General features: G+C 43.2%; 1 protein-coding gene across 2 annotated transcripts; it reads left to right on the top strand.

The window, feature by feature from the left end:
• The first annotated feature begins 14288 nt into the window (after positions 1-14288).
• On the top strand, positions 14289-23748 carry SLC25A29 (solute carrier family 25 member 29). 2 transcript variants are annotated; one of them, XM_032692297.1, is made up of 5 exons: positions 14342-14393; positions 16039-16082; positions 18115-18149; positions 20664-20747; positions 21386-23748. In XM_032692297.1, the coding sequence occupies exon 5, from the start codon at positions 21419-21421 to the stop codon at positions 22133-22135; it is 717 nt and encodes a 238-aa protein (XP_032548188.1). In that variant the 5' UTR covers positions 14342-14393; positions 16039-16082; positions 18115-18149; positions 20664-20747; positions 21386-21418; the 3' UTR covers positions 22136-23748. The 2 variants fall into 2 exon arrangements, with proteins under 2 accessions (XP_032548187.1, XP_032548188.1); XM_032692296.1 differs by lacking the exon at positions 18115-18149 and having other exon boundaries at positions 14289-14393.
• Positions 23749-24961: the final 1213 nt, after the last annotated feature.

Raw genomic sequence — 24961 nt, 5'->3', positions numbered from 1 at the left:
GCCTCTTAATCATGGGCCCATTTCCAAAAACCAACAAAATAGAACCGGAGTCCTACTCCATTATTCCTACCTGCACTATGCTGGCAGCCGGCCTGCTTTGAACACTCTAATTTTCTCAAAGTAGATGCTTCAGGCCTCGTGGGACACTCAGCTAAGAACATCAAGGGGGCTCCGAGAGGCAGGGGCTGGGACAGACTCGTCCCGCAGTGGACCGCCTGACCTACGCTCAACTGCTGTTCGCATGGAACCCTGCTCCACTTCGGCCTTCAAAGCTCTCCTTTCAATATTTGCTAATACCACCAAGATCTGCACCTGCGGCAGCTCCACCCGGGCTCACACCCCAGACTTGGAGGTGCACTGCAGGGGCCCTCCTACGCGTGGCGGCCCAGACCCCCCGGGTTTCACACTGCCAGTGATGGCCGGGTGCGGGCCTGACGCTCCAGCACCATCCATTTCCAGGGCTAGTCAATTTGGCAGGTGAGTTGTTACACACTCCTTAGCAGATTCCAACTTCCATGGCCAGCGTCCTGCTCGGCCTCAGGAGCAGACGTGTTCTCAGCTGGTGGTTCAGCTGTCGTCTCTTTGCCATCTTGTGGTATAGGGTTCTCTGGGCTTCTGCATCAGCAGCTGAAGTTACGGTGGTACCGACGTTGAGGTGGTTGCCGACTTCAGGTCTCATCCCCTTGGTTCTCTTCACCTTCTTCATTCTCTCTAGGTTGTCTTTGATGAAGAGGACCTCTGCGAAATCATGGTCTGTAACCCCTGTACATGTTCTGCCTGACTGGTCTGCCATCTCGTGCACCCTGGTTGTCAGCACCCTCCACTATCTCTCCCTGTATGAGAGGGTTGGAATATTGTGGATGATGCCAGTAGGGCCTATGCATATAGTAAGGTGGGTACCACTGCTTGCCAGGGACAGCGCTGCTGGGGAGATGTGAGATGAATTTTGCCAGGAGACTAGTCCAGAACCTGTTGTTTCCTTCACAATTAACCCCCAGTTTAGAGTGGTGAAGTTATCAGGGGAAAGAGGAAAGCACAGAGAAAGACCTGCTGGTCGATGGGAACCAAGAGCTCAAGGAAATGCCATATTGCCTATTTTTGCACAACAGTCTTGTTACCAGAGAGTGTCACATCTATGTGTGAGAGGTTAATCTTTGCCCAGAGTGAACCTGGAAACCAAAGTCCTGATGCAGTGAAGGGCTTGCCAAGTCGTGACCTGAATTGTACTCCTCTTGAAGAGGTTTCCCTGGGTCAGAGCCAAGGCACGTCGGCAGCAAAGGGAAAAGAAAATTTCATGGCTGTTGCCCCTCTGGGATCAGCTTTACAGGGGAGCTGAGGACTTCAGTACCCAGTGCTGTTTCCTGCACATTTCACAAGAACCTATTTCTCACTGAAGTTCCTGTTTTGGGTCTGATATGCCAGTGACACATAGCACAGGTTGGTGTGAGGGCTCAAAGTTTCTGGGAACTGAAAATGAAAGGATTTTTATTAAATTGCTCCCACTTAATTTCCTATGTTCCCTGAATGTTTTCTGCACTGGAGAGAACAGATTATTCCAGTGTAACATCCTGCAAGGACAGCAAGTACTTGAAACCAGAAGTAAAATATTATCTAGAGAGTTAGCAATGTAGCGGCTAAAACACACTGGGTTATTCAGTAGCTCTTCCTTGTTACACCTGGTGTCTGTAGGGGAGTTATTAATGGTTCATCAACAGTCTGCATATGCCAAATGCAGAGAAAGGTGCTGTTTCCTCTTTCCCCATCATCCATTTCTGCTTCTGTCCTTGCAGAACCCCTCCAGCAGTGGAGCTAGGAGTGGGCTCTGGTGTGTTGGTGACACACAGGGACAAGGACACAGTCCTCTGTGGAAGGGCAGCCCTGGAGCCTACAGACTCCTGATTCCTGCAGGGATCAGTCAATCTGCTGACCTGCTTCAGCCCAAGCTGCTGCAGTCATAGCTACCTTCAGAGTCACTGTTGGGACACCACTGTTCAATATTGTTCTTCTGGGAACTGCTTCCAGGCAAAGTGACAAGATTCACTACATTCTCGAAATGAAAAGTCACACCATGGATGAGGGTGTCATGTGGGGGGAAATTTTTCTACATGTTGAAGTGACTGCTGCCATATCAAGAAAATAGAGGCTGGCTGTCATGTCACACTGGTTGACTAAAGCATCAGGGCTAGTAAGTATTTCCCATGAAATATCACAAAATAAACAAAATTCCTACCTTTTTTAGCTGAGCTGAACAGCTCAAAGGGAATCTTCCTCATGAAATCTTCTGAGATTGTAAGAAAAAAAAACCACCCAACCCAAACCTCCCCTTTGCAACAGAAAAGTAATCCTGTATTTATTATTTTAACCTCCATTCACAATAACACTTTTATCAAAATCTTAGTTTGCTTTATACAGCAGAAGGCTGACTCCAGATTCAGACATTTTGATAACCTTCTGATAATGGTTTTGGTCCCTTCAATGAGGTATACTGGGCTTTCTATTTTGCTGGAGTTCCTTTGCAAACAGAGGTCATTCAGAAGGCACCTATCTGAAAGAAGAATATTTTTGGGGCTTGAAACATTTCACCTTGTCCCATGAAGGTATCAGTGGGACAGCCATCTCTGGAGAAATTCACACCACTGCTTTAGGGACTTCTGCCCCAAAAGGGGCTTAGCAAAGTAACGTGGGCCCCAGGCAACACAGTCGCCACTGTGGTGGTCTCTAGTTCTTTGCTTCTGATGTCTGATCAGGACTTAGGGCAAAATAGGATCCACTGCCACACTCCCCAGCCATCATGTGATGACAGCAAGGCAAGAGCCTTCTGGAAGAGAGCCCCACACAAGTTCAAGTGTTCACACAAGAGCATGTACTGAGGAAAGTGTAATTCTGCATGAAGGAAACCCTAGGTGAGAAATGAAGTCTGTGGTACTGTGTTCGCTATTACTTGCTAGCACACTCCACACAGCACAGACCAACTCAATGCTGAAGAGAGTGACACTCAAGGCAGCAATTCAGCCTCCCTTACCAGGAGTCCTCCCAGAGACATGGAGTCATTTAGGTCTCATTTTTCTTCACATTTTGTTGAAGGAGCTTTCTCCTTCATCCCCTCTTCACTAGTTTTCAGAGATATACCATTAACTTACCACAACCCAGACCCTCAATGCTACAGGTCAATAGAAACAGTAAAAAAATCCATCTCAAAGAACTCCTGAGTTATCAGGAAGATTTTGATGAAATGTGAGTCATTCCTGTTACCCTTTGACACAATGTCCAAGGACTGCAGATCCAGAGATCACTGCTAGTCCAGCTTGCAAATAAACACCATCTATGCACCGCTGAGAGAAAGTGCCTGGTCCCAACCCAGGTGGTCTTCTCAAAGCATGCCCTAGGAAACGACTCAGAAAATGCATGCTTTGAGCCTCCACAGGGATAGCATTCCACAGAAAATAACTCACAAGTCCTTTTCTCCAGTAGTAAACTGTTTAAGAGTGATTTGTTCAAAATGAGTGAACTTCATGGGTGATTTTGAGAAAGCAGAGCATGGAAGGTGCTGTCAGAGAAAAAGACAGATCTGGCTATATGAAACAATCTGCAGGAAATCATGACACTGAGTGATAAAAATTGAGGAAGGCCGTAATTTTGCACAGTGTGTGATGGATGAAACACTCCATTTGCTTCACAGGAGGAGGTAGCTGTCTGCCCACCCAGGCAGAGAGGACTGCTCCATAGCAAAGTGGCAGTGGGTCCAGAGGACTGGTAAAAGTGATGGAGCAAAAGGAAAGGTGGAGAGGGAGACTTTAGGTAGGTAGTCAGTGTTAAATAGCATCATTTAGATGAGACAAAACAGCAGGGGCATCCCTTTACCCCTCTTCTTCCACAGCTCATTCCCAGGACATTACCAACTCCATCCATCCTGAAAAGCAAAAGAGAAGCTTGTCCTCTTTTGACTCTGCAACCACCTGCTGGCTCGCTATTCCAGATTTGCTGAGAAAACAATCCTTCCTCATTTCCTGCCATAACATGCTGCATTTTCTATCCCACTAGCACTAGGCTATATCACACTCAAATACATAACCATTAATTTCTATCCAATTTATTTTGGAAAAATCCTTGACTGAAGAGACCGTTCAAACAGCATTACCCCACTATGCCACCAGGTTGTTTGCACATTGCAGAACAGGAAAGAGTGACACCAGCAATGCTGAGCTGGCACAGTCCAGCACTTGGCTTGTGTGGTAGGGGGTGGAAGTGGGGGTGGAGCCTCCTGGCTCCAGCTGTGTTATGGATTTTCAAATCAAAGCAGCTCATTGTCCTTTTTCTCAGGTACTAACCAAAAACTTAAGCATTTGCAGCAGGAATTTCACAGAGAAACAAACAGAAGCAGTAAGGAAACCACCCTGAGCATTGAGAACAGCATCAGCTTTAGCCAGGTGTAATGATCAGTGATTTCACCTCTGGAAAGCTGTTATAAGGTTGTAATGTTTCTACATGCATTCCCAAGGGAAAGGAAAATAATACATTTCCAAGACAACTGAAAATTATTGCAGTAATTTAAGAAATGACAGATTTTCTGACTTGGGGTAAGTCACTGAATCTCCCTATACTTAATCTTCTCATCAGCACAACTTGCATGTCCACCGCCATGAAGCCGTTGCAAGGATCCAAACACTTCTCAGAGAGCCACAAGCCTCTGTTCAGGAGTAAAGTACAGGAAAATATGGAAGTAGCAACACTAGCACCCACCCTATACAAACACCCCTCTGAAAATATGTATATATTAAAAATTTAGACTGTTACATAAATCTTCCTACAAAATCATAAAATCATAGAATGGTTTGGGTTGAAAGGGACCCTAAGATCTAGTTCCAACCCCCCTGCCATGGGCAAGGACACCTTCCACTAGATGAGGTTGCTCAGAGCTCCATCCAGCCTGGCTTTGAATACTTCCAGAGACAGGGCATCCACAACGTCGCTGGGGCAACCTGTTGCAGTGCCTCACCACCCTCACAGCAAAGAACTTTCTCCTAATATCTAATCTAAACTTATTCTCTTTTAGTTTGAAGCCATTCCCCTTTCTCCTGTCACTACATATTCTTGTAAAAAGTCCCTCTCCTTTTTTCTTGTAAGCTCCCTGCAGACACTAGAAGGCCACGATTAGATCCTGATCTTTACAATAAGAAAGAGGAAATTTGACAGTGTACCACCGCAGTGAGCTCTGAGAAAGTTTTTTATGCCAGCCTGCATCACTAGCACTTCAGATGGACTCCTGGCTGTGATGAAGGGAGAGGATGTCAGGACTGTTATTGACTTTCTGATTGCACTTTGAGCTGCTTTCCAACCTCTTGCACATTTCTGGCACTTTAATGAACAGAAGATATAGTCAGTGACTTGGCAGCAGACTTGGAGCAGAGGGAGGCGCTCACCTTCCTGGCCTCTTTTTCTCAACCACCAAGCAATAATGTACTCTTTATTTGTCATGATGATGTTAATGTGCAAGCCTCAACCTTTTCTGCAGGGATAGTTCAGGAGTTATTACTTGGGACTTTGATATCAGCTGCTAAAATCACATGGGAAAGTTACTTAACTGACAAACCTGGCATTAAGGAGTTCAGAAAAGAGAACTTTTTCTAAATACCAGCATTATTATGAGCTTATGTTAAGAGGGGATATATACAAAGGAATTTAAAACTTTTTATCTTGCAGAAGTGGAAAACAAGTGAAACTACAGTGAATTAATTAAAGGTTTCAAACAAAACCAAAGCATCTCCCTTAAAAATTCATCTACAAAGTGAGTTTAATGCCAGAGAAGAGCCCCATGTTGTTTGGAGGCAGAGAGCCTCTGACACCAATCCTGTCTTGATCAATACTAATTCAGGGATCTCTGTCAAAAACCTCTGCAAGCAGTGTGCGCTGTCCTAGTGCAAATACACACCCAATTCAGCAGCAAGTGTTCAGTCCTGTGCCTTCAACATTAACCTGACTTCTTCCATTGGCTCAAACTCAAGAAAAATTGAGGTGAAAACCATAAGTTTCCATAGCTTTTTCAGGAGCATCACCAGCCTTAGCAAAGAATACTCAGACACCAGGACTAACAGTGCCAGTCTCTGAATATCATATGAGGTCCACAGGCTCACTTGTCACCCCTGTCTTTTCCCTGGCATTAGTTCAGGAATCATGCGAGCATCCATCTCACAGGTTTCTTAGGAAGTTTCTGCAGAGGCACATTAGTCATCCTGCTTAGCCTGTTTCAGTTTCTAAAGAATGGGTGTCTTTACCGTAAGACTATTGCAACAGAAATTCCACATGACAGCTGGAAGCCCACATATAACCTACCAGGAAGCTGCCTCAAAGTCTGTGCATAAACCTTAGTGGCATTGCCTCACAACATATTATCATTTTTTTTTGCTGCCTCTCATTCATTACTGACTGGTGCATAATGCTGTGTGTCTATGCTGTTACAACAGCTTAGTATTTAGATTCGTCTGGAGACCTGGTCTCCCAGGCATTAACTTGGCCTGTGAATACAAATTGTGCCAGAGGATTTCAAGTACATGATGTTGATATTTGTATTTGTATACCTGTTGGCAGTGAAGAACCATTAACCTCACAGAAATATTGCTGTAAGAACATGGTAGCTTAAAGATAAAGCCACAAGGCAGGCAGAGGAGGTTGTCCTCCTAGTTCTGCCTCCTGTTCCCCGAGGACAAATCAGTGTTACCAGTTTCCTTATCTATAAAACAGGTATAATTGCACCCTTTTACTTCATGAAAACAGCCTGAGGCTTAGGTTATACTGTCTGCAAATTTAAACTGGAAAAATGCTATAAAGGTGCCAGCTACTGAGCTTTTATCTTCCTTTCCTGAATTTCCCAACAGTTTTTGCTCACTGTCACCAACCAGGGAATCAGAATCACAGAATAGTCTGAGCTGGAAGGGACCTACAAGAATCATCAAGCCCAACTCTTCAGTGAATGGCCTATGCAGGGATCAGACCCATAACTTTGGCCTAATTAGCACCATACTCTAACCAACTGAGCTAATCTCAGGGTCACAAATGTACTTTTTGAGTGACTCAGTAATGTGCAGAGGGAGAGATGGGTAAAACTGCTGAGTAGATAGATAGCTATTAATTCAGATAACTGGATTCAGTGCCCACCCTCTTGTCTCAGTTTGCCTCTTTGTGGTCCCTGGCATCTTAAAAATGTGTTGCTAAATAGTGTTTGAGTTCTGCTGGAGACCTGCTCTCCATATTACTGACTGCATGTACATGCAAAGCCTTCTGGTCTTCTCAAAGTAAGGCCAGCAGCAAAGAAACTTGCTCCACCTGCAGCAAACAGAAGAGAACATAGTCCTTGTATTTCAGGTACTTTGGACTCAAAGCTCCTTTCCCAAATATACAAAAAAGAGGAATTATCATTTCTTAGCCATATAGTATTAGCACAGGCCAGAGATAAAGATGGGACCTATGACAAGAAAAGACAAGACCCAGCATGGGGATGTGTTTGTGTAGGTCTGCTCTGTCTTAGCCTTCTTGCTGACAAGAAAGAGGTAGAAAAGGAAAAGACTCAGTAGTTTAGTTAACAAAGCCCAAAGTATATGTGATCTTCAAAATTAAAGACAATGCAAGGAAGAGACTTTGGACTAATGCCTGTAGGCAGCTTTTTATGATTTTTTGGTCTGTTCATTTCTCATCAGCTTCCAGGGAAGCACCCAGGGGTTGGCTATGTATTGTATTTCAAACAAAGCACAAGACAACTGACTATGAACAGGGACAGATTCTTCCTCAGAGTGAACATAAATGTTGTGGACTGTTTCGTGTGCAGGTTATGCTTCTTTCTCTTGCCTTCTCCAACAAACCAGTAACCCAAGCTAAACACATACATGACATCACGTGGAGCAGAGGCTGAGACAAACAGCACAAGGTGCATGTCAGAACTTGGCCACTTCTGCTTAAAATAGCAAGGGGCAAGCTTTCCAGAAGTTATGTTTGCCCAGTAATAAAAGTGTTTCCATTTAACCAGGATAAGGCATGGAAAATTGGAGCTGCACCAAACTTTTCAGGGCACTTCACAATTTAGAACACACTAAGCCACTCCCTTTCTGCAGCACCTCTCGCAAGCTCAGCATTTCAGATAGCAGCTTGGGCAGTTGTTCATCTGCATTGATTTGCCTGGGAACAGAAGGGATCTCACATCCCAGGACGCTGACCAGGACATTTGGAGGGATCACAAAGCCCCTACCCATCAGCAGATCTGTAAGCAAGGCAACCCTGTTTCAGTAGCACTCCACTCTTGTACAACTGCATCAGTTACATTTCATGCTTTGAAACATCAGTCTTATCAAGGGATTTTATCAGGCTAGGAAGTTTCAACACTTGATATACAGTACCTTTGAAGTCAGTAGGATAATGACGTCAGAGAATACCCTAAAGCCACCCAAGGTCATAAAGTTAATGGATAATAAAGGCATCTAGTCCCCTAAGAATAATGCCTTAGCTGCTCTGTCTTCATTTACAGATGCATCCTGAGGATCTGGAGAATCCCAATGACCTGACTCAACAGTGGGACAATGTAAACAGCATGCAGGGTAGCAAATACAGCAGTGTTTAGGAAAACAAAGAAAATGGACCCAAATCCACACAAAGGTACTCAGTGAATTCACCTAGAGAAGATCATTTTTCAGACAAAGGAGTGTTTTCACAGAGCAAAGCAGCGCAGCGCCTAGTTCTTTCTTATGTGCATTATGTCCCAACATTTCTCTCATTTCACCATTTGGATTTATTAATCACTGCTTTAGATGTCAACTATTCTGTAAAGCACTGGATGATCATCAAGCCTAGTTGTGCTGGACTGCAGTCTCTCGAAAGTGCAAGGTTTTCCTTGCAAGCAGTTTGCTGCTGTAAATGTAGCGTTCACATGGCTGCATGCATGTGGTCTGAATGCCACCCAGGTCCACATAATTAACAGGTCACAGAGAGAAGCTACTGCCCCAGAGTCTTTGAAGATTAATTCAGGGAGCCAAAGCAGGTGATAGGAAGGAGAAGTTCAAAATCCAGTCACAGATAAAACAGAAAGAGAAACTGATGCATTTCTCTGGGTAACATGGTGAGTACAGAAGTTGTGATGATGCAGCCATGCACTACCTTAGAAGATAAGGAAGGGGCTGCAGGCAGAAGGCTATATGAAAGAGAATTCTCCTGCAGGGTAGTCCCAGAGCTGGCCAAGCCCCAGTGAATCTCTAGGGAGCAAGGGGGAAACTCCCTCATCCACCACCCTCCACATTCTAGTGGGATGTTTCTACTGGGACATGGGCAATTGTTGATGTCAAATTCACAAGCAAAGAGAAAGATTTTGAGACACCTGAGCCAACAATGTATATTTGATTGCAAGTCATTGCCAACGGATTTTCTGAGTTTATCACAACTCCACATTTCTGTTCCCTTCCTACTTCATTTTGCCTTTGCCCTTTCACTTCATGTTTTGTTTACCAGCAGTGTTTATTCTGCCCTGCTGCTTATTCTCTGCCTTATTATGCTCCCTTCTCTAGTCTCCTGATTCTCTTTCCCAGGTTTCTATTTGGGGTTACCCTCTCCCAGGTCTTTTCCGGGTGCCATCAAGGGCAGCAGACAGCTGACAGGGTCACTTCCTGTCGCAGGAATGAAGTGAAACCTTCTTGGCTATCTCACCCCTCCAGCATCCTCTGCAAAGCCTCTTCCACCTGAATTGCCACCCCTCAGACCTAAAAGACAAAGGGAACAAAAGGAAGAGGTTCTTTAAGGATAACATTAAATTATAAGCTTTTCTCTCAGACCTGTGGCAGTGCGTCTGCAGTAAGTGCTGGTAGACTGTACATGTTTCCCAAGCTGCCATTAGCTCTTTCTTTTCTACCTTCTTTATTTGAGGAGCCCACACATTTCACCATCCAACAGGGAAGCTAAATGCTCCCAAAGAAGAAGAAAGCAGGGAAAGCACAACCCCTCACTCCAGCACTCTAGCAGATGCATCCCAGCAATTGTAAGTTGTACTTGGAACAGCCTCAGCAGAATGAAAAAAAAGGCAGTCACAGCTGAGAAAAATCTATGGAGCCTGAAGGGCATAAGAGTCCCAACAGGCATCTGAGTCACGCTCTGAGACAGAGCCATCACACATCAACAGAGCGGACACAAGATCAGACACAGCTTTTGAAATATCTAGAAAAGACAGCCTCAGCGAAGAGAAGAACCATTAAATCTGTGTTTCCTTCCGTGTCAGGTTAGGTCTCCTCTCTCCAAAAGTGTATCTGTACCGCACACATAAGGCCTTGGATCAACAGGCAAAATGCCTGGTCTGAGAAATACTATCAAACTGTAAGAGCTCTATGACTTCCTTTCCTTAATCACAAAGCTCCTGTGGAAGCCACACACAAATACAAACATCTAAATTGACTCACTGTCCCACCCCACACACAAACTTAATAAACTCCTCCACATTTACACAACATTGCCTCACAAGTGTAACTTGAACTGAAAACAAAACAAAACTCCAAGCAAGAAAAAATTAACAAAAGAGAAACACTCCCCAGTGAGACTAAAGCCATGCTCATTTGTTAGTGAAACAGCCTTGGACATCTCAGACTTTATACCAATGAGCTCTTGATGTTCTCTGCGCTAGTATATAAAGTGCCCTGTCTGAAGCACTCCAATGCTCAGTAGCATTGAAAAAAATCCATTCCATAACACTGAATAAAGCTTATTAGGAACAGCTCAAGCATACAGGAACAAGACAGGCCTTAGGAGATTGCAGCAACCTGGGAGGGGCTTCACAAACATCAACAGCAGGAATAGAATTCAAGTGATCTTGACAAACTGGAAATACAATCTGGAAAAAACAATTTAGCATGAACAACTACAAATGACTGTAGAAAAAAGCTGAAAGATCAAAGTAGGGAATATTGTGGCACACAGCCAATCTACTGGAAAGGATCTGGAGCACATCATGTGTCAGGCTGCCCATAAGTGAACAATATCATGTTATATGATGTTATGTTATGTTATGTTATATGTTATGTTATATGTTATGTTATGTTATGTTATGTTATGTTATGCTATGCTATGCTATGTTATGTTATATTATGTTATGACTCCTGCAAATATCTTATCTTGTATTCCATGTTGTCTGCAAATACCCAAGGTAATCTCCCGGCACTCACTTAGCAAGGCCTTAGAGCTCAGTTCAAGGAACTCCAGCTGAAGAAAGAGAGGGGTAAGAGGATTCAGAGATCAAAGGATATTAATTAATATCACTCAGAGAAAAAAAGACTAAGATTGAAACTATCTTCAGATAACCTAAGAAGTGCCTACAAAGAGTGAGGAAATGTTTTCCCTGACCATTGTGGGCAAACATTGATTACAAAACACTTCCAGTGGAGAAGGTAATTCCTCTGAGGCAGACTGCTTGAGAGTTCAGAGGATTTGAATAACAGATTAAAAACACTTTGTCCAGGAATGTTTTGGTCCAAGCTGATCCTTCCAAGACTTGTGCTGCAAGGCAGATGCATATAACATCCAGATTTTCACCTGTAGGGCTCTGCACATGGCAGGTTCCTCCCATGGATACCAGAGCAGACAAGATTCAGTGAGAGACAATCACTTCCACTTATACTTGAATAAAATGTTTAAGAAAAACAGACTGATGAGGACTTCTTGTCTGATCTGAAGTACTGGCTGCAGGAGTATGAGTTCAGTGAGACCTAAGGTTTCTGTTAGGAGGTGGATGATAGAGTAGGAGTGGGCAGCCCCCAAGGCCATTTGGCTGTGGCAAAGGGCAGGACCAGCCGACCTACCTGCTCCCTGATACCAAACGGTTGTTCCCAGGTAAGACAGGTGTGTGAATCAGGAATCCCAAAGCATTCTGGAGACACCTTAGTTCTTGATTTGATTTGGCAGCTTTTTGGGATGAGAAGGAACCTATAGGAGCACTAGGTTGGAAGAAGATATGGGGAAGGTTAGGGATTCATTGAGTGCTTTGCATTTCCATCTTGTCTGCTTATTTATTGTAATGATGGTCCAAGAGCTGTTAAATATGGGACAGGTTCTCAGGTTTTTTTCTGTAGTAGTTTCAGACCACTTTGTAAGCTTCCTTGTCTTTGTTCATTTGTTTGTGTGCTTTCATTGCACAGAAGGTAAAAGCTGGGCTTGATTTTTAGTATACTATTCCACTGCAAGATTTTATTGACTTTGTATTGAGCTGCTACACCTAGAAAATAACTGCCATACCATGGGAAGCAATTAAAAAAAAATCCATCTGCTTTTCCATTCTGTTTCTGGAATTTACCCTCTAAAAACTGACTATGCAGGCCCTGAAGATCATGTTACTCTAAGCAAAGCTGGAATAGGCTACTTATTGTTCTAGGCCACTGGTATTCCCCTTCCTCAGACATTGCCTGCAGAAATAACGAGCAGCTTAAACAGGGCTCCCTTTTCGAAACTGTCAGCAACTTGAGTTCCCCATTTAAAGGCTCTGGCACTGGGGCACCATGAAACCAGGCAATGTTAGCAGGAAAACAGAGTTAATAAAGAACGAGAAAAGCCTGTGGGAAGGGGAGAGGCCTCTTCTGCAGGGTGAAGTGCAGCAGTGTTGTATAAGACTGAGATCCAGGACTCTGCCAAGCTCCACAGGCAGCAAGATACTGATTTGTGGCTTTGACTATGAGAGAAAGGGTCTCATGCTCAAACTTCCCATTGTACCATGGGGGTAACAGTTGGCTCAAAGCCCATATCTGTTGGTGCAACCCTTCCTTCCTTCTCTGGCACAACACTGGAGGGAGGTGGAGTCTGGTTATATAATCCCAGAACAGTTTGGGTTGGAAGGGACCTTAAAGATCATCTAGTTCCAACCCCTCTGCATGGGCAGGGACACCTCTCACTAGATCAGGTTGGTCAAAACCCCATTCAATTTGGCCTTGAACACTTCCAGGGATGGGGCAGCCACAACTTCTCTGGGCAACCTGTTCCAGCACCTCCCCATCTTCCCAGTAAAGAATTTCTTCCTAATATCTAATCTAAACCTGCCCTCTTCTAGTTTAAATGGTTAGTCCTTGTTCTATCACAACAGGCCCTGGGTAACAAATCTCTCTCCAACTTTACAAACCCTCTAAGTGTTGAAAGGCCACAATAAATGGGATGCATTAGGAAGAGCATTGCCAGCAGTTTGAAGGAAGTGATCCTGCCCCTCTACTCAGCCCTGCTGATGCCACATCTGGATTACTATGTCCAGTTCTGGGCTCCTCAGTACAAGAGAGACATGGAGCTCCTGGAGCAGGTTCAGCCAAGAGCTACAAAGTTGATCAAAGGACTGGAGCACCTCTCTTATGAGGAAAGGCTGAGGGAGCTGGGCCTGTTCAGTCTTGAGAAGAGACAACTGATAGGGGACCTCATCAATGTCTCTAAGTATCTGAAGGGAAGGTGTCAAGAAAATGGAACGAGGCTCTTCTTGGTGGCCACAGGAAATAGGTCGAGTCAATGGGCAGAAACTGATGCACAGGAAGTTCCTCCTAAATATGAGGAAGAACTTCTTTACTGAGTGGGTGACCAACCACACACTGGAACTGATTGACCAAAGAGGGTGTGGGGTTTCCCTCACTGGAAATTGCCAAGAACTGTCTGGACACAATCCTGTGCCATGTGCTCTGGGATGACCTTGCCTGAGCAGGAAGGTTGGGCCAGATGACCCACTGTGGTTCCTTCCAGCCTGACCCATTCTGTGATTCTGTGAACAAGGTCTCCCCAAGAGCCTTCTCTTCTGAACAGCCCTGACTCTCTCATCCTGTAGCAGGGATGCTACAGGCATTTCATCCTTATTAAAAGGTGGCCCCCTCCAAAGTCTTCACAACATCAGTCGACAGGATTTCCAACCACCAGTGCCTCCCCAAACCACCCAAAACAACTCTGGCAATATTGATGCTCTGCAGGAGGGATACTCTGTCCCCTCTACCCCCCAACCACCACCTCTGCAGCCTCCTAAATTTTTTCCAGCCTTTACTTCTGGTTAGTAACGCAGCTGCTGCTGAAAAAGAAGTGACAGGTTGTAGGTTGGAGGGGAGGGAAGGGGTCAGAAATGCAGAAGGGGCGCGCAGCGCTGGACCTCCCCCATTCCCTGCAGCCGCATCCCCGTCTCGCCCTTTGGCCGGAGCGGCCCCCGCGCGGCCACCAGTGGATGGGGGCGGCGGGGGGGGAGTTGTCCCATCGCTCCCGCCCCTGTTGGCGGGGCCCGGCCCCTCTCGGGCGGGGGGGCGGACGATAGAAAGGGCGGGCGGCGGGCGGGCGGAGACAGAGCGCGGAGCGGTGGCGCGCACGGCTGGACCCCGCCGGGACACATCGTGCCGGCATGGCTCTGGATTTCCTGGCGGGGTGCGTCGGCGGTGAGTGGCGGCGCGGGGGGGGGCTGCAGGAAAAAAAAATTATGGGGAAGGGGGAAAAGGGATGAAAAAGGAAACGAAAGGAGAAGGGGAGTGAAGAAAATAAAAATTAGCGCAAAAGGAAAAGGGGAGTACGGTGCGAAAAATAAAAAGGTGGCAAAGGGAGAAAAGGCGGAGAATGGGGAAAAAGCGAATTTTTTTCTTTAATGCGGAAGAAAGGGAGGCAGGTTGGAGGGGAGGGCTGGGCGCGGCGCTGTTATTTTGGGAGCGGAGGATGGTGCCGGGCGCGGGGGCGATGAGCGCGGCCGCCCCGCTGCAGGTGGGGGCCGAGCACGGTCGGGAAAGGTCTTGGGGGATTCCCCTGTGGTTCCCCAGTGGCTGGGGGGGGGTGCGGGCCGTCCCCTCCGCGACCGCGCCGCAGCACCGGCGTTTGCCCAAAGGACCTGGAAGGAGCGGGGGTGGGAAGAGGGGCCTGGGGTGAGCGCAGGGGCAGCGGTGCGGTCGGGAGCCCTGATCTGGACACACGGACAGCCGGGGAGCTTTAAGATGGAGAGGAGGAGAGAACGCGTGCGGCGCGTTCTGCGCTTCCCGGTGCATCTGCCGCCGGCCTGCTGCCTGCTATTTTTAGCAGCTGTTAAATTATCTTCTGGAGATTTATTCTCGCTTCTTTTCGGGTATTTGAGCTTGTTGTTCTTCTTGCCAACTTGGCGAAGAGATTTTTGGGTTTTAATTTCTTTTTTTCAGCCTCTCTCTGACTTCATCCTAGTGATCCTTGCCTTGCCGGGGATCCTGCGGGGTCAGTTGTACCAGTGGCCTTTCCATGCCGAACAGAGTGCACAGCACTGTTTTTCTATCTTGGGCTATCTTGCTGCTGTGCTGGCCTTGAACAACCTGGACTGCACCATCCTGGGGTGGGCACCGTATTGCTGCCACATCTTCCTCGGGAGAGGGACGGCAGCTATTTTTCTGCAAACGTGGGAAGGCACATTGAAGCTCTTGTACTTCTCGCTGTTGTCAGTGGTCATTAAGGATTGCTGGGTCACAGAAATACAGAGCTAGAAGATTCATTCCTTCAGCCTGTGTGCAAAATGCCTGTATTCAGATTGGTGTAACTAATAGGCCTGCATGTGACTTCTGTAGAGTCCTTTAATGCTAGAATAAAGCAAAGGTTTTTGGTCAGGCTTGGTCCTGCTGCAGGTGCTACTATCACATCTGGAAAGGCTGAGAGCAGGAATGTTCTTCTGCCTTTAGAGAAGCTTACATGTTTTCTGTGCCTGCAAAGAGTGACATGTACCTGAAACATTGTGCTTCAGAGGAAACCTGCATTTTCTGCCTGCTGGATTTGCCTTGGGCTGAGGCCAGGAGTCACAGCTGCACATTCCATATGATGTGGCATGCTCTGTAGTCACACACCTCAACCCCTGCCTGGGGCTCAGAAGCTTGAAGAGAAGCATAAAGGCACCTAGTACTGGCCTGAAGGACTGAATTGTAGATTTCTTATCTTCTGACTAGATAGGATGCTCTTTACCTGGTCTGTCAACAATACTGTGCACTTAGAGCTCAGGCTGGTGGCCCTGCTTGTGCTACTGTAGCCCCAGACCCAGGAAGAAAACTCAGAGTAATAATCATGGCATTTGTTTTGTTTCAGGTGCTGCTGGAGTGCTGGTAGGACATCCCTTTGACACTGTTAAGGTGGGTTGATTATGAAACATTTTTGCCTTTAAGTAGAAAACTTAAAGTTTCTCCAAGGAGTGGGAGAGGAAAAAAATTCCCCAGACACTGTAGGAGCATAAATCTGTGTGGGAAAGCTTGGAACAAGCCTCCACAACCTGTTTATAGATTTTTCCATCTACAGCTCCTCAGAAATGAAAACCCAGTAACATGACAAACCTTGACCTAACTGCAAGTTCATCAGTGCAGTAACAATATTGTATTTGGAAATACAATCTTACATTTAACCAAATTTTGTTCTAAGCTTGCTTCTCTGCAGCTGATTAACACTAACTGCTAGAACTGCCTCTCCCTGCATTTGGAACTCAAACATACTTTGTTATTAGGTTGAAAGATTGTATTTTGTTGTCCCCTCAAGCTCTGCTACTTACTCCTTAATTTGTAGCACTAGCCAAAGGGTGTAAGTGAATAAAAATCCAAGTATGAAGCTTGTCTGGGGGCTTTTTCCTCCAAGTATTATTTTTATAGCTTTCCAAGTTCAAATTGATTTTCTGATGATCTGTTAATTGTGTGTTTTATGCATACTTCAGCTACTTCAAATATAAGATTTGAGATCTTCTGAAGGGTCCTCCAACTAGGGCTCCTGGGAGTCCAAACCCATCTTTCAGAATGGAATGACAATTTAAGTCACTGTTTGGCAGCCTTGTCCAAAGTCCCCTGATGGAAGAATAGAAGAAGGGATATCAATATATTCCCTGCTAAATTAATATACCTGATCACTTAACTTCAGCAGACAGCCTGCTGTGCACTATACCTATATTTGGAATACCTTTACCCTGCTGAATTTAGATATGCAAAGGTCGTGGGCTGATGAAAGCCATCACCATGTTCTGTATCCTAGCACATGGTTAAGTCAATACAGAATTCCCGAGCTAGTGGTCATTACTTCTCTTTGCAAGCTTGCAGTGGAAGCTGCTCAAATAGTAAAGTCTGTCTTTTTGTCGTTCAGAATATGATAAATTTGACTGTTAAGTAACTCAGTTGAATTCTAGTATTTATTTTCCGGAATGGCATTATCCAGACTTGCACAATTTTTCTTATGATGGTACAGGGCCAGCTGTCTTTTTCTCTCACCCCCAACCTGCCAAGTTTCACATACGTAACTGAAGGTGATGGGTCATTTCACTGAATCCTGCAAAACTGCAAAAATTCTATGCTCAAATTAAAGTTAATTATGTGTAGGGTTTTGGGTTTTTTTTTTGGTTTGGTTTGGTTTTGTTTTTTGAAGTGGAACAGCTTCTACTGCACGAAACTAAACATTTAACTGTCTGCAAAAACTGTGGCTCCCATGCTAGTTTCAGCAGATGTATTATTGCAAAATAGATGTACTGGCTTTGAAAAAAGCATCTTGCTTTACAATAGAGCAAATAGTTTGTTTCTGGATGACTCTCCATGTTTTGTGAAATCTAGTGTGGTACATGATATTTTTATATCCACTTGAAGGTATTATAAGCAATCTATTTTTTGTTAGAGTAAATACTAATATTTGTGTTATTAGCTGGCACAGTCATCACTGTAGTGGGAAAACTAACCAGCCTTTAAGGGAAAAAACAAACAAACAAAACAAAACATTGCATAACTTGTGTATGTATATGTGTCAAAAATTAACTCTTGTTATAGTTCTGCAGTGTTTAAAGGGCTAGCTGGTAGTCAGCTTAAACTGTGCATTTTTAATATAACTGAACAATGGGAAAGCTGCTTAGATAAGCCAGAATTTTACTTCTGTCTTGGCATTTAAGCTCTTTTTTGGTTTTTTTTGGCTGGTGCTCATGTTTCACAGAGCGGGGAGGGGGATGGTGGGACACACAGGGAGAAAATTAAGCCGGTGAAGTCACCCTGCGAAACCTGCAACTGAGCTGATCTCAGAACTGGCAAATTGCTTATCCCTGGTTTGTTGATGTAATGTATAAAATTGCTTTTTTGCTTTTAACTGCCTTTACTTTCTGAGCTAGGGGCTGTCTTCATTAACAGCAAAAGTGTTACTTTGTTGTAGATGACAGATAAGCCTCATCACGGGAGAGTTACCTAGTAAGTATAGCCCAGGTGAACACTTCTGTTTCTCTCAGTCTTAATTTATTCCCAAATGTATTAGTTCAAGTAAAGATCTGAAAGACTTACAAAGCTTTTTCCCCTTTTAGTTTTAAATTGATGTATCCCTCTTCTACAGCTATGGCATGGAGGGAGCGGGGTTTGAGTATCCCTTTTTTTTTTTTCTTTTTTAATGTAGTTTTATTCTTTCTGCTATGCATTTCTGGCTGTATACAGTTCCACACACAGTGCCTCTAAAACTGAATCTCAGGCACACTGTTGTTGAGATCTTAGCCACCACATATCTTTGGAGGATGTTTTCATTGCTAAAACACTTCTAAAGTCACTTATTTCTCACATTATTAAACTCTTGGACTGTTTGGGGGATGTAGTGGTTTGTTTAGTCTTCAGTACCCTTATGCAAGTCTTAAATTATATGACATTAGTGTGTATTACTATTCAACCTAAAACCTTAGAAATGGTCGTTTCCAATAAGAAGGAAGCAAGAATATAGGCCAATGAATGGAATAGAAGGCTAAACTTTGCACATGATTCATCCTTCCTGTAGTTGTACACACTACAGAGCTTGTTGAATATGGCATTAATATGCATGAAATAAAGTTTATGTGCAGCTTGCTAATGAGGGTACCTCGATGTGACCAGCACTGTGCTCAAGAGAAAGAGACATTTTTCATTCTTGGACCTGGAGAGTCAGTACTCTCTATATATTTCATCCTACAACAGGACTTAATCTGTTAATATTTCACAAATTATTTGGGCAAAAGTGGGAAATTCAACCCATATATAGAATATGACTAATTCTAAACTACTAATTCTAAACTACTAAACACAAGCGTGTAGAAAAGATGAAGTAAGAAGGTTCCGAAGCTGCAAATCTCCCCGAGCATATCCATGTGGAAGCCCACTAACTTCACAGATGGGGTTTGAAACAATAGTAGTAAATTATAAATGGAGTAAAACCTTCATTTGTGCAATTGTGACAGCTTGTTAAGATTTGTGACTTTGTTTGTGAACCTGCTTCTTTAACAGTTTTGACAATCTGCCCATCCCCCAGACGTCCCTTTAAATAACAAAGGATTTATTTTCTTTGAATCCTACCATAAGACTGCTTTTAACCCTAAGATGTTGTAAGACCTGTGAGGATCTCAGCCTCCCAGTATGCTAGCATACACTAATGTGTATGCTAAAAAGATACTGAAAACTAACGTTTTGATTTACAAAGCATAAAATATGGATAAGAATATTTAAAAAAAAATAATTTATTTTTCCTTCCAAGAAAGCTACCATGAATATAGCATCCTGAAAAACCACCTCCACAATCCTTTTCTAGACTCACATCTTACAGGTCTTTCATTGTTTTGGTGGTGGTTTTCATTACCTTAGGCAAAAATAGATAAAAAAGATCTTAAGTTCAGGAATCTTTCACACAGATACGATAATCTTCTTTTTTTGCTCAGAACAACAGTCTTGAAGTTTTTTTGCCCTGGAGTTGCAGCAGCATTAAATGGTTGATAAGCATCTTTTCTGAAGAACATTGCAGCCCTCCACGCTGGAGATCAAAGACAGATTTATAACCTTATCAATGCAGTGAAACCAATTTCTTGAGTTTATTGCAGTGTAGGGCTTTGCATAAGCTAAGTACAATTGACACTTTTTTAACCATACTGAGGGCAAATTAGCATGAAAAAACAGAATTGGTCTTTTCCATTAAAGGTTTAAAAACATCCAGAAAAGGGCCTGTCTCCTAAGACCACCAGTTACAGCAGCATCTATCTGTCCAGTAGAATGTACTATTTCAGCTTTGGAAAAGTTAATTGATTACTAGCATTAAAGGTTTGAAGCAGCCACACCCTCATCAATTGCTTGTATTCAGCAGGTTTAAAAAAAAAAACAGACTAAAATTTAAAAGGACTAGTGGCTTTTTATTCCTTCTCTTATGTAAAGACAAACATCTTAAGAGACACTGCCCAGCTACCCTCTGAATAAAAAAAAAAAAAATCAGATCTCAATGAATGGCCCAAATCTGGTAACCAGATACACCATGGGAGTTGTTGAAAGTTTCCATTCTTTTAAAACTATCCTTATTTCACGACTGACTTGCAAATAATTTTTTTTATAAAATTCTATCAGGTTTGTACAGATATTCCTTAGTGTGAACAGAATTATTCCTGGCAGCTAAAGAAAGTCCCTACTGTAGCCCGTACTGGAAAACTTCTATTTGAAATTCTAGATAACAATGCACCTTTCCACATACTGGTTTTCTGATATTCACAAGAAGTTAATAATCCTCTTACTTTAATGTTTTCACCCCCCCCAAATTAATTCAAAACACTTACACAAGATTTTGAAATGATTTTGCCACATATCTAGTATCCAGCCCGTGTTCTTGTATATCCATTGCAATAGCAAATTTCCACATAGGTACAAGACACTAGTTTACCCACTAGGCTGCTCCTGATGTACAAATCGGTATCTCACACAACTTTTTTATAGGTTCGTCTACAAGTTCAAAATGTAGAGAAGCCTCTCTACCGTGGGACTTTCCATTGCTTTCAGTCCATCATAAAGCAAGAATCTGTAAGTTTTGCATATTTTTTAATCTTTGTATATTTTGACTCAAAAGGGTCGGAAAGCTGTTAAAAAAAAAAAAAAAAACCAAAACCAAAACAAAATTACAGATGTTGAAGATCAAGAGATAAAACTTACTCTGAACCTCACCTAGGGGAGATATTGTAATCAGAAGTTTGCCAGAAACTTTGTGAAGAGTATTACTAAGTTGGTATTTCGAAGTTAATTTTTTAAATAAAATAATAAGTTATTTAAATAACTAATTTTCTGAGAACCCAAGCAATCAGAGCAACGAGTGAAGAGATTAGTGAGGTGTTGCTGAAGCTTTAAGATCTCAGCTAAAAGGGTGGCTTCAGGCTTTAAGATACTTTAAAAAAAAAGTATAAAATTTGCCAGAAAACTTTTCTCTTGATGGACTAAGATTATTTTAGGGATATGTTCAACTATATATTTGTACTGCTGAGTTGTTTAGTTGTTTGTGCCCTAGGCAGAGATGAAATTTCTATTACAAAGCAAGGTGGTTCTGATCTTCTGGCCACTGCTAGAAAGTTAGGGCACAGTGGAGAGCCAGAAAGGCCACATTCTGCAGTTTCAGAAGGTTATCAACACCACTGTTAAAAAGCATTTTTCCTTCCTTTTTCCATCAGGCTTTTGGACTCTATAAAGGTATTGGGTCACCAATGATGGGACTTACATTCATTAATGCGCTTGTGTTCGGTGTACAAGGAAACACACTTCGTGCTCTGGGAAAAGACACTCCATTAAACCAGTTCCTTGCAGGGTCAGCAGCAGGGGCTATCCAGTGCATCATCTGCTGTCCCATGGAGTTGGCAAAGACAAGAATGCAGCTTCAAGGAACAGGAGAATACAAACAGAAAACGAAGAACTACAAAAATTCTCTGGATTGTTTGATCAAAATCTATCAGAAGGAGGGGCTGAGGGGAATCAACAGGGGCATGGTCTCTACATTCATAAGAGAAACTCCAAGCTTTGGCTTTTACTTCCTGACCTATGACTGCATGACTAGATATTTAGGCTGTGAAGCTGAAGACAGTTACGTTATTCCCAAACTGCTGTTTTCTGGAGGAATGTCGGGAATTGTGTCCTGGCTCTCAACCTATCCCATGGATGTGATCAAATCCCGACTTCAGGCCGATGGGGTCGGAGGCGTTACACAATACAAGGGCATTATGGACTGTGTCAGAAAGAGTTACCATGAAGAAGGCTGGAGGGTGTTCACGAGAGGTCTCACTTCCACACTTCTCCGTGCTTTTCCTGTCAATGCAGCTACCTTTGCTACTGTCACTGTGTTCCTAATGTACATGAGGTCAGACGACAACATTCCTGAATGTGAACGAGATCTAGTAATCCATCAGCCTTCCAATTTGCAAACTTAATCTGTTTGTTCTCCTCATCCAAAGCCCAGCTGGTTGGGTTTTGTTGAACATGAACATTTGACCTGCACAAGTAGTGTAGATGTATGCTATGTGTATAAAGAATTCCTAAATGTCAAATTAGGATTTCATGTCACTACTTGTATAAACAGCATCCTGCCTTATTCAGGACTCCATATCTAGTAGTATTCAAGTCAGACGGGGACCTGCCTTTAGAAAGTTATTGTTGTGGCTCCAGAAGAGGATCTGGAGAATGCCATAGTACCAGAAATTGTTTTCTTCCACTCATGTTCTGAATGAATGAGTTGAGCTGAATGCAGAAATTTTGTCATGAAAGAAATACTCATTTTGTTTGTGACAGGAGCTAAGTACACTTAAGGTGAAGTAGGGGGAATAAATTAAATGTTGGAGGCATTTTGCAGGTAACCCCGAACTGTTTAAGACATGGACTAGCATTCAGCTAGTCATGTGTTTTACTTATCCTCTGCTTTTATACGTCAGTGGTTTTAGTAGCAACTTTGTTCATACTGATTTGCAAAAAAAAAAAAAAAAAAGAGAGAAAATATTTGTATTTAAGCTACTCCCTTACCTTTCAGCTTTGAATAAATATCTTAAGCACAAAGTTAGCATCTGCACTCAAATGCACTTGTTCCTTTAAATCTCAAGGCTTGTAAGGATTTAGGGAAATTCAAATCTAGTAAGATTGATGTTGTTTGCCTTCACCTCCGTTTCTCCTTTGGTGGGTGCATGGACCGTATTAAGTTAGTTCAGCCCACGTAGACTTTGTTCTCCAAAGTTAATGCAACTTTGCACCACTTCTCCCAACATGCCCCATAGCAGCCAGTGATGTACAGATGTCAAAGTCCTGCTTGTGGTATTGCACAAAATGTTTGTGGGTGCAATGTTAGCTTAGCAGCTCCAAGTACCATAGAAATACATATTTAGAACTAGAGGTTTCATATCTTTTCAGAAAATAGAGGTGTAAGTGTCTGAAATGGTTGCTGTTCAATACACTTGCATTATGAATTGAAACAATACTGATTTTTATGTATTTAGTTACAGTGCTACTGGAAAGAAGACTGGAAAGGGTTTTGGAGAATTTTCTTGTTACATTAATCTGCTGTGATTATTTTTTTTAGCAGTCTGTTCAAGAAAGATTGTATAAATCAAAGAGCTATAAACAGTTATTTAAGATTTGAAAAAAACCCTACACATATTTGGCACAAATAGCAAGAAGGAAGGAGTGCATGTGTGTGAGCAATGTTTTAAAAAATATCAAAGTAGTTCAGTAAGTACAACTTGTTACACTTTTGGTTGGGACAAGTGCAATATGTGTTTAATTTATATGAATTTTCTAAAGAAACCTTATGTCATAGCATTTTGCACTGTAACAAAATATGCTGGAGAAACCTGTAAAACTGGTATGTCTCTTTATACCTTGGAGGTATGATGGATGTTCTAGTGCCTACTTGCACTGAGATTCAAATTGAATGTTAAATCTATCTACTAAGCTGCATATGCACAACAACTCACAGTAAAGACCATTTACACCTTTGTACAGTAGACTGTAATTATTGTATATAAAATTGGAGAAATAAATTTTTTTAAAATTTTTACTTTGATTCTCAGGGGTTTTTTATGCTTTACTCAGATACTTCTCTGTATCAAATAGAGCTTGCAAGAAGGTGGGGTTTCTGCTTTTTCCCAGCAGAAACTTGTTCCCATCTGCCTTCCATTCACTACCAGGAAAGGCAGAGTCAATCAGTTCACTGGAGCAAAGAAAGGAAACTGCCTGGCCTCACTTCTTCAAACTGACCTTTCTGCTGCTAAGAGAACAGTCCTGCTTTTAAAGCCAAAGAGCTGGTGCTATGCTTAAACCCTTCATAGTCTGCATTTCTTTGATTTAAGCAGTGCTGATCAGCACCAAGGCTGTACAACTGCTGAAGACAAGTCTTGGGTCTCTGTGGAGTCACATAGAATCAAGAATTGTTCACACCTGACTCAGAAGAATACTTGGCTCTGTGATGCACAGTTTAGCAAAAAGTTTTGCAGGTTGTAGCTTTTTGTTTTTAGACAGTGCAACTAGCCCAGAAAGACCATCGGTATTTCAAATAAAAAGCCACACAGGAAAAGCAGGATGATGATGACCTATGAAAAAGGCCTCTCCTTGCTGATCATAGAATGGTTTGGGTAGAGACCTTAAAGATCATCTAGTTCCAACCCCTTTGCCACGGGTAAGGACACCTTCCCCTAGACCAGGTTGGTCAAAATGCCACTCAATTTGTCCTTGAACACTTCTAGGGATAGGCCAGCAGCAACTTCTCTGGGCAACCTGTGCCAGTGCCTCACCACCCTCACAGCCAAGAATTTCTTCCTGATATCTAATCTGAACCTACTCTTTTTCAGTTTTAAACTGTAATCCCTCATCACTCCATGGCCTTGCAAAAACTCCCTCTCCAGATTTACAGTAGGCCCCTTTTAGGTAGTGGAAGGTCCTCTAAGGTCTCTCCAGAGTCTTCTCTGCTCCAGGGTGAACAGTTCCAGTTCTCTCAACCTGTCTTCATAGGACAGGTGCTCCAACCCCCCTGAGCATCTTTGTGACCTTCTCTGAACTCACTCCAGCCTCACTGTTGAGAGGTTATTTTAGGTCCTGCTTCTGCTACTTCGTCTTCTTGTGACCGACACAAACCCTGTCAAGCATCAGTTTGCCAGATCAGAAAAGGAAAGGCCCACACCTCTGCAACTGACTGTGACCAGGGTCAGTTCTAGTCAAGTACTTTTTGTTCTCTCGGCAGGAACAACAACACTGCACTACGGAACAGACACAAA

The sequence above is a fragment of the Chiroxiphia lanceolata genome, chromosome 6 (assembly GCF_009829145.1).
Source record: "Chiroxiphia lanceolata isolate bChiLan1 chromosome 6, bChiLan1.pri, whole genome shotgun sequence".
NCBI lineage: Eukaryota > Metazoa > Chordata > Aves > Passeriformes > Pipridae > Chiroxiphia > Chiroxiphia lanceolata.
Note: the sequence above shows the minus strand (reverse complement) of the source record. Positions and strands in the feature narration are given on the sequence as shown.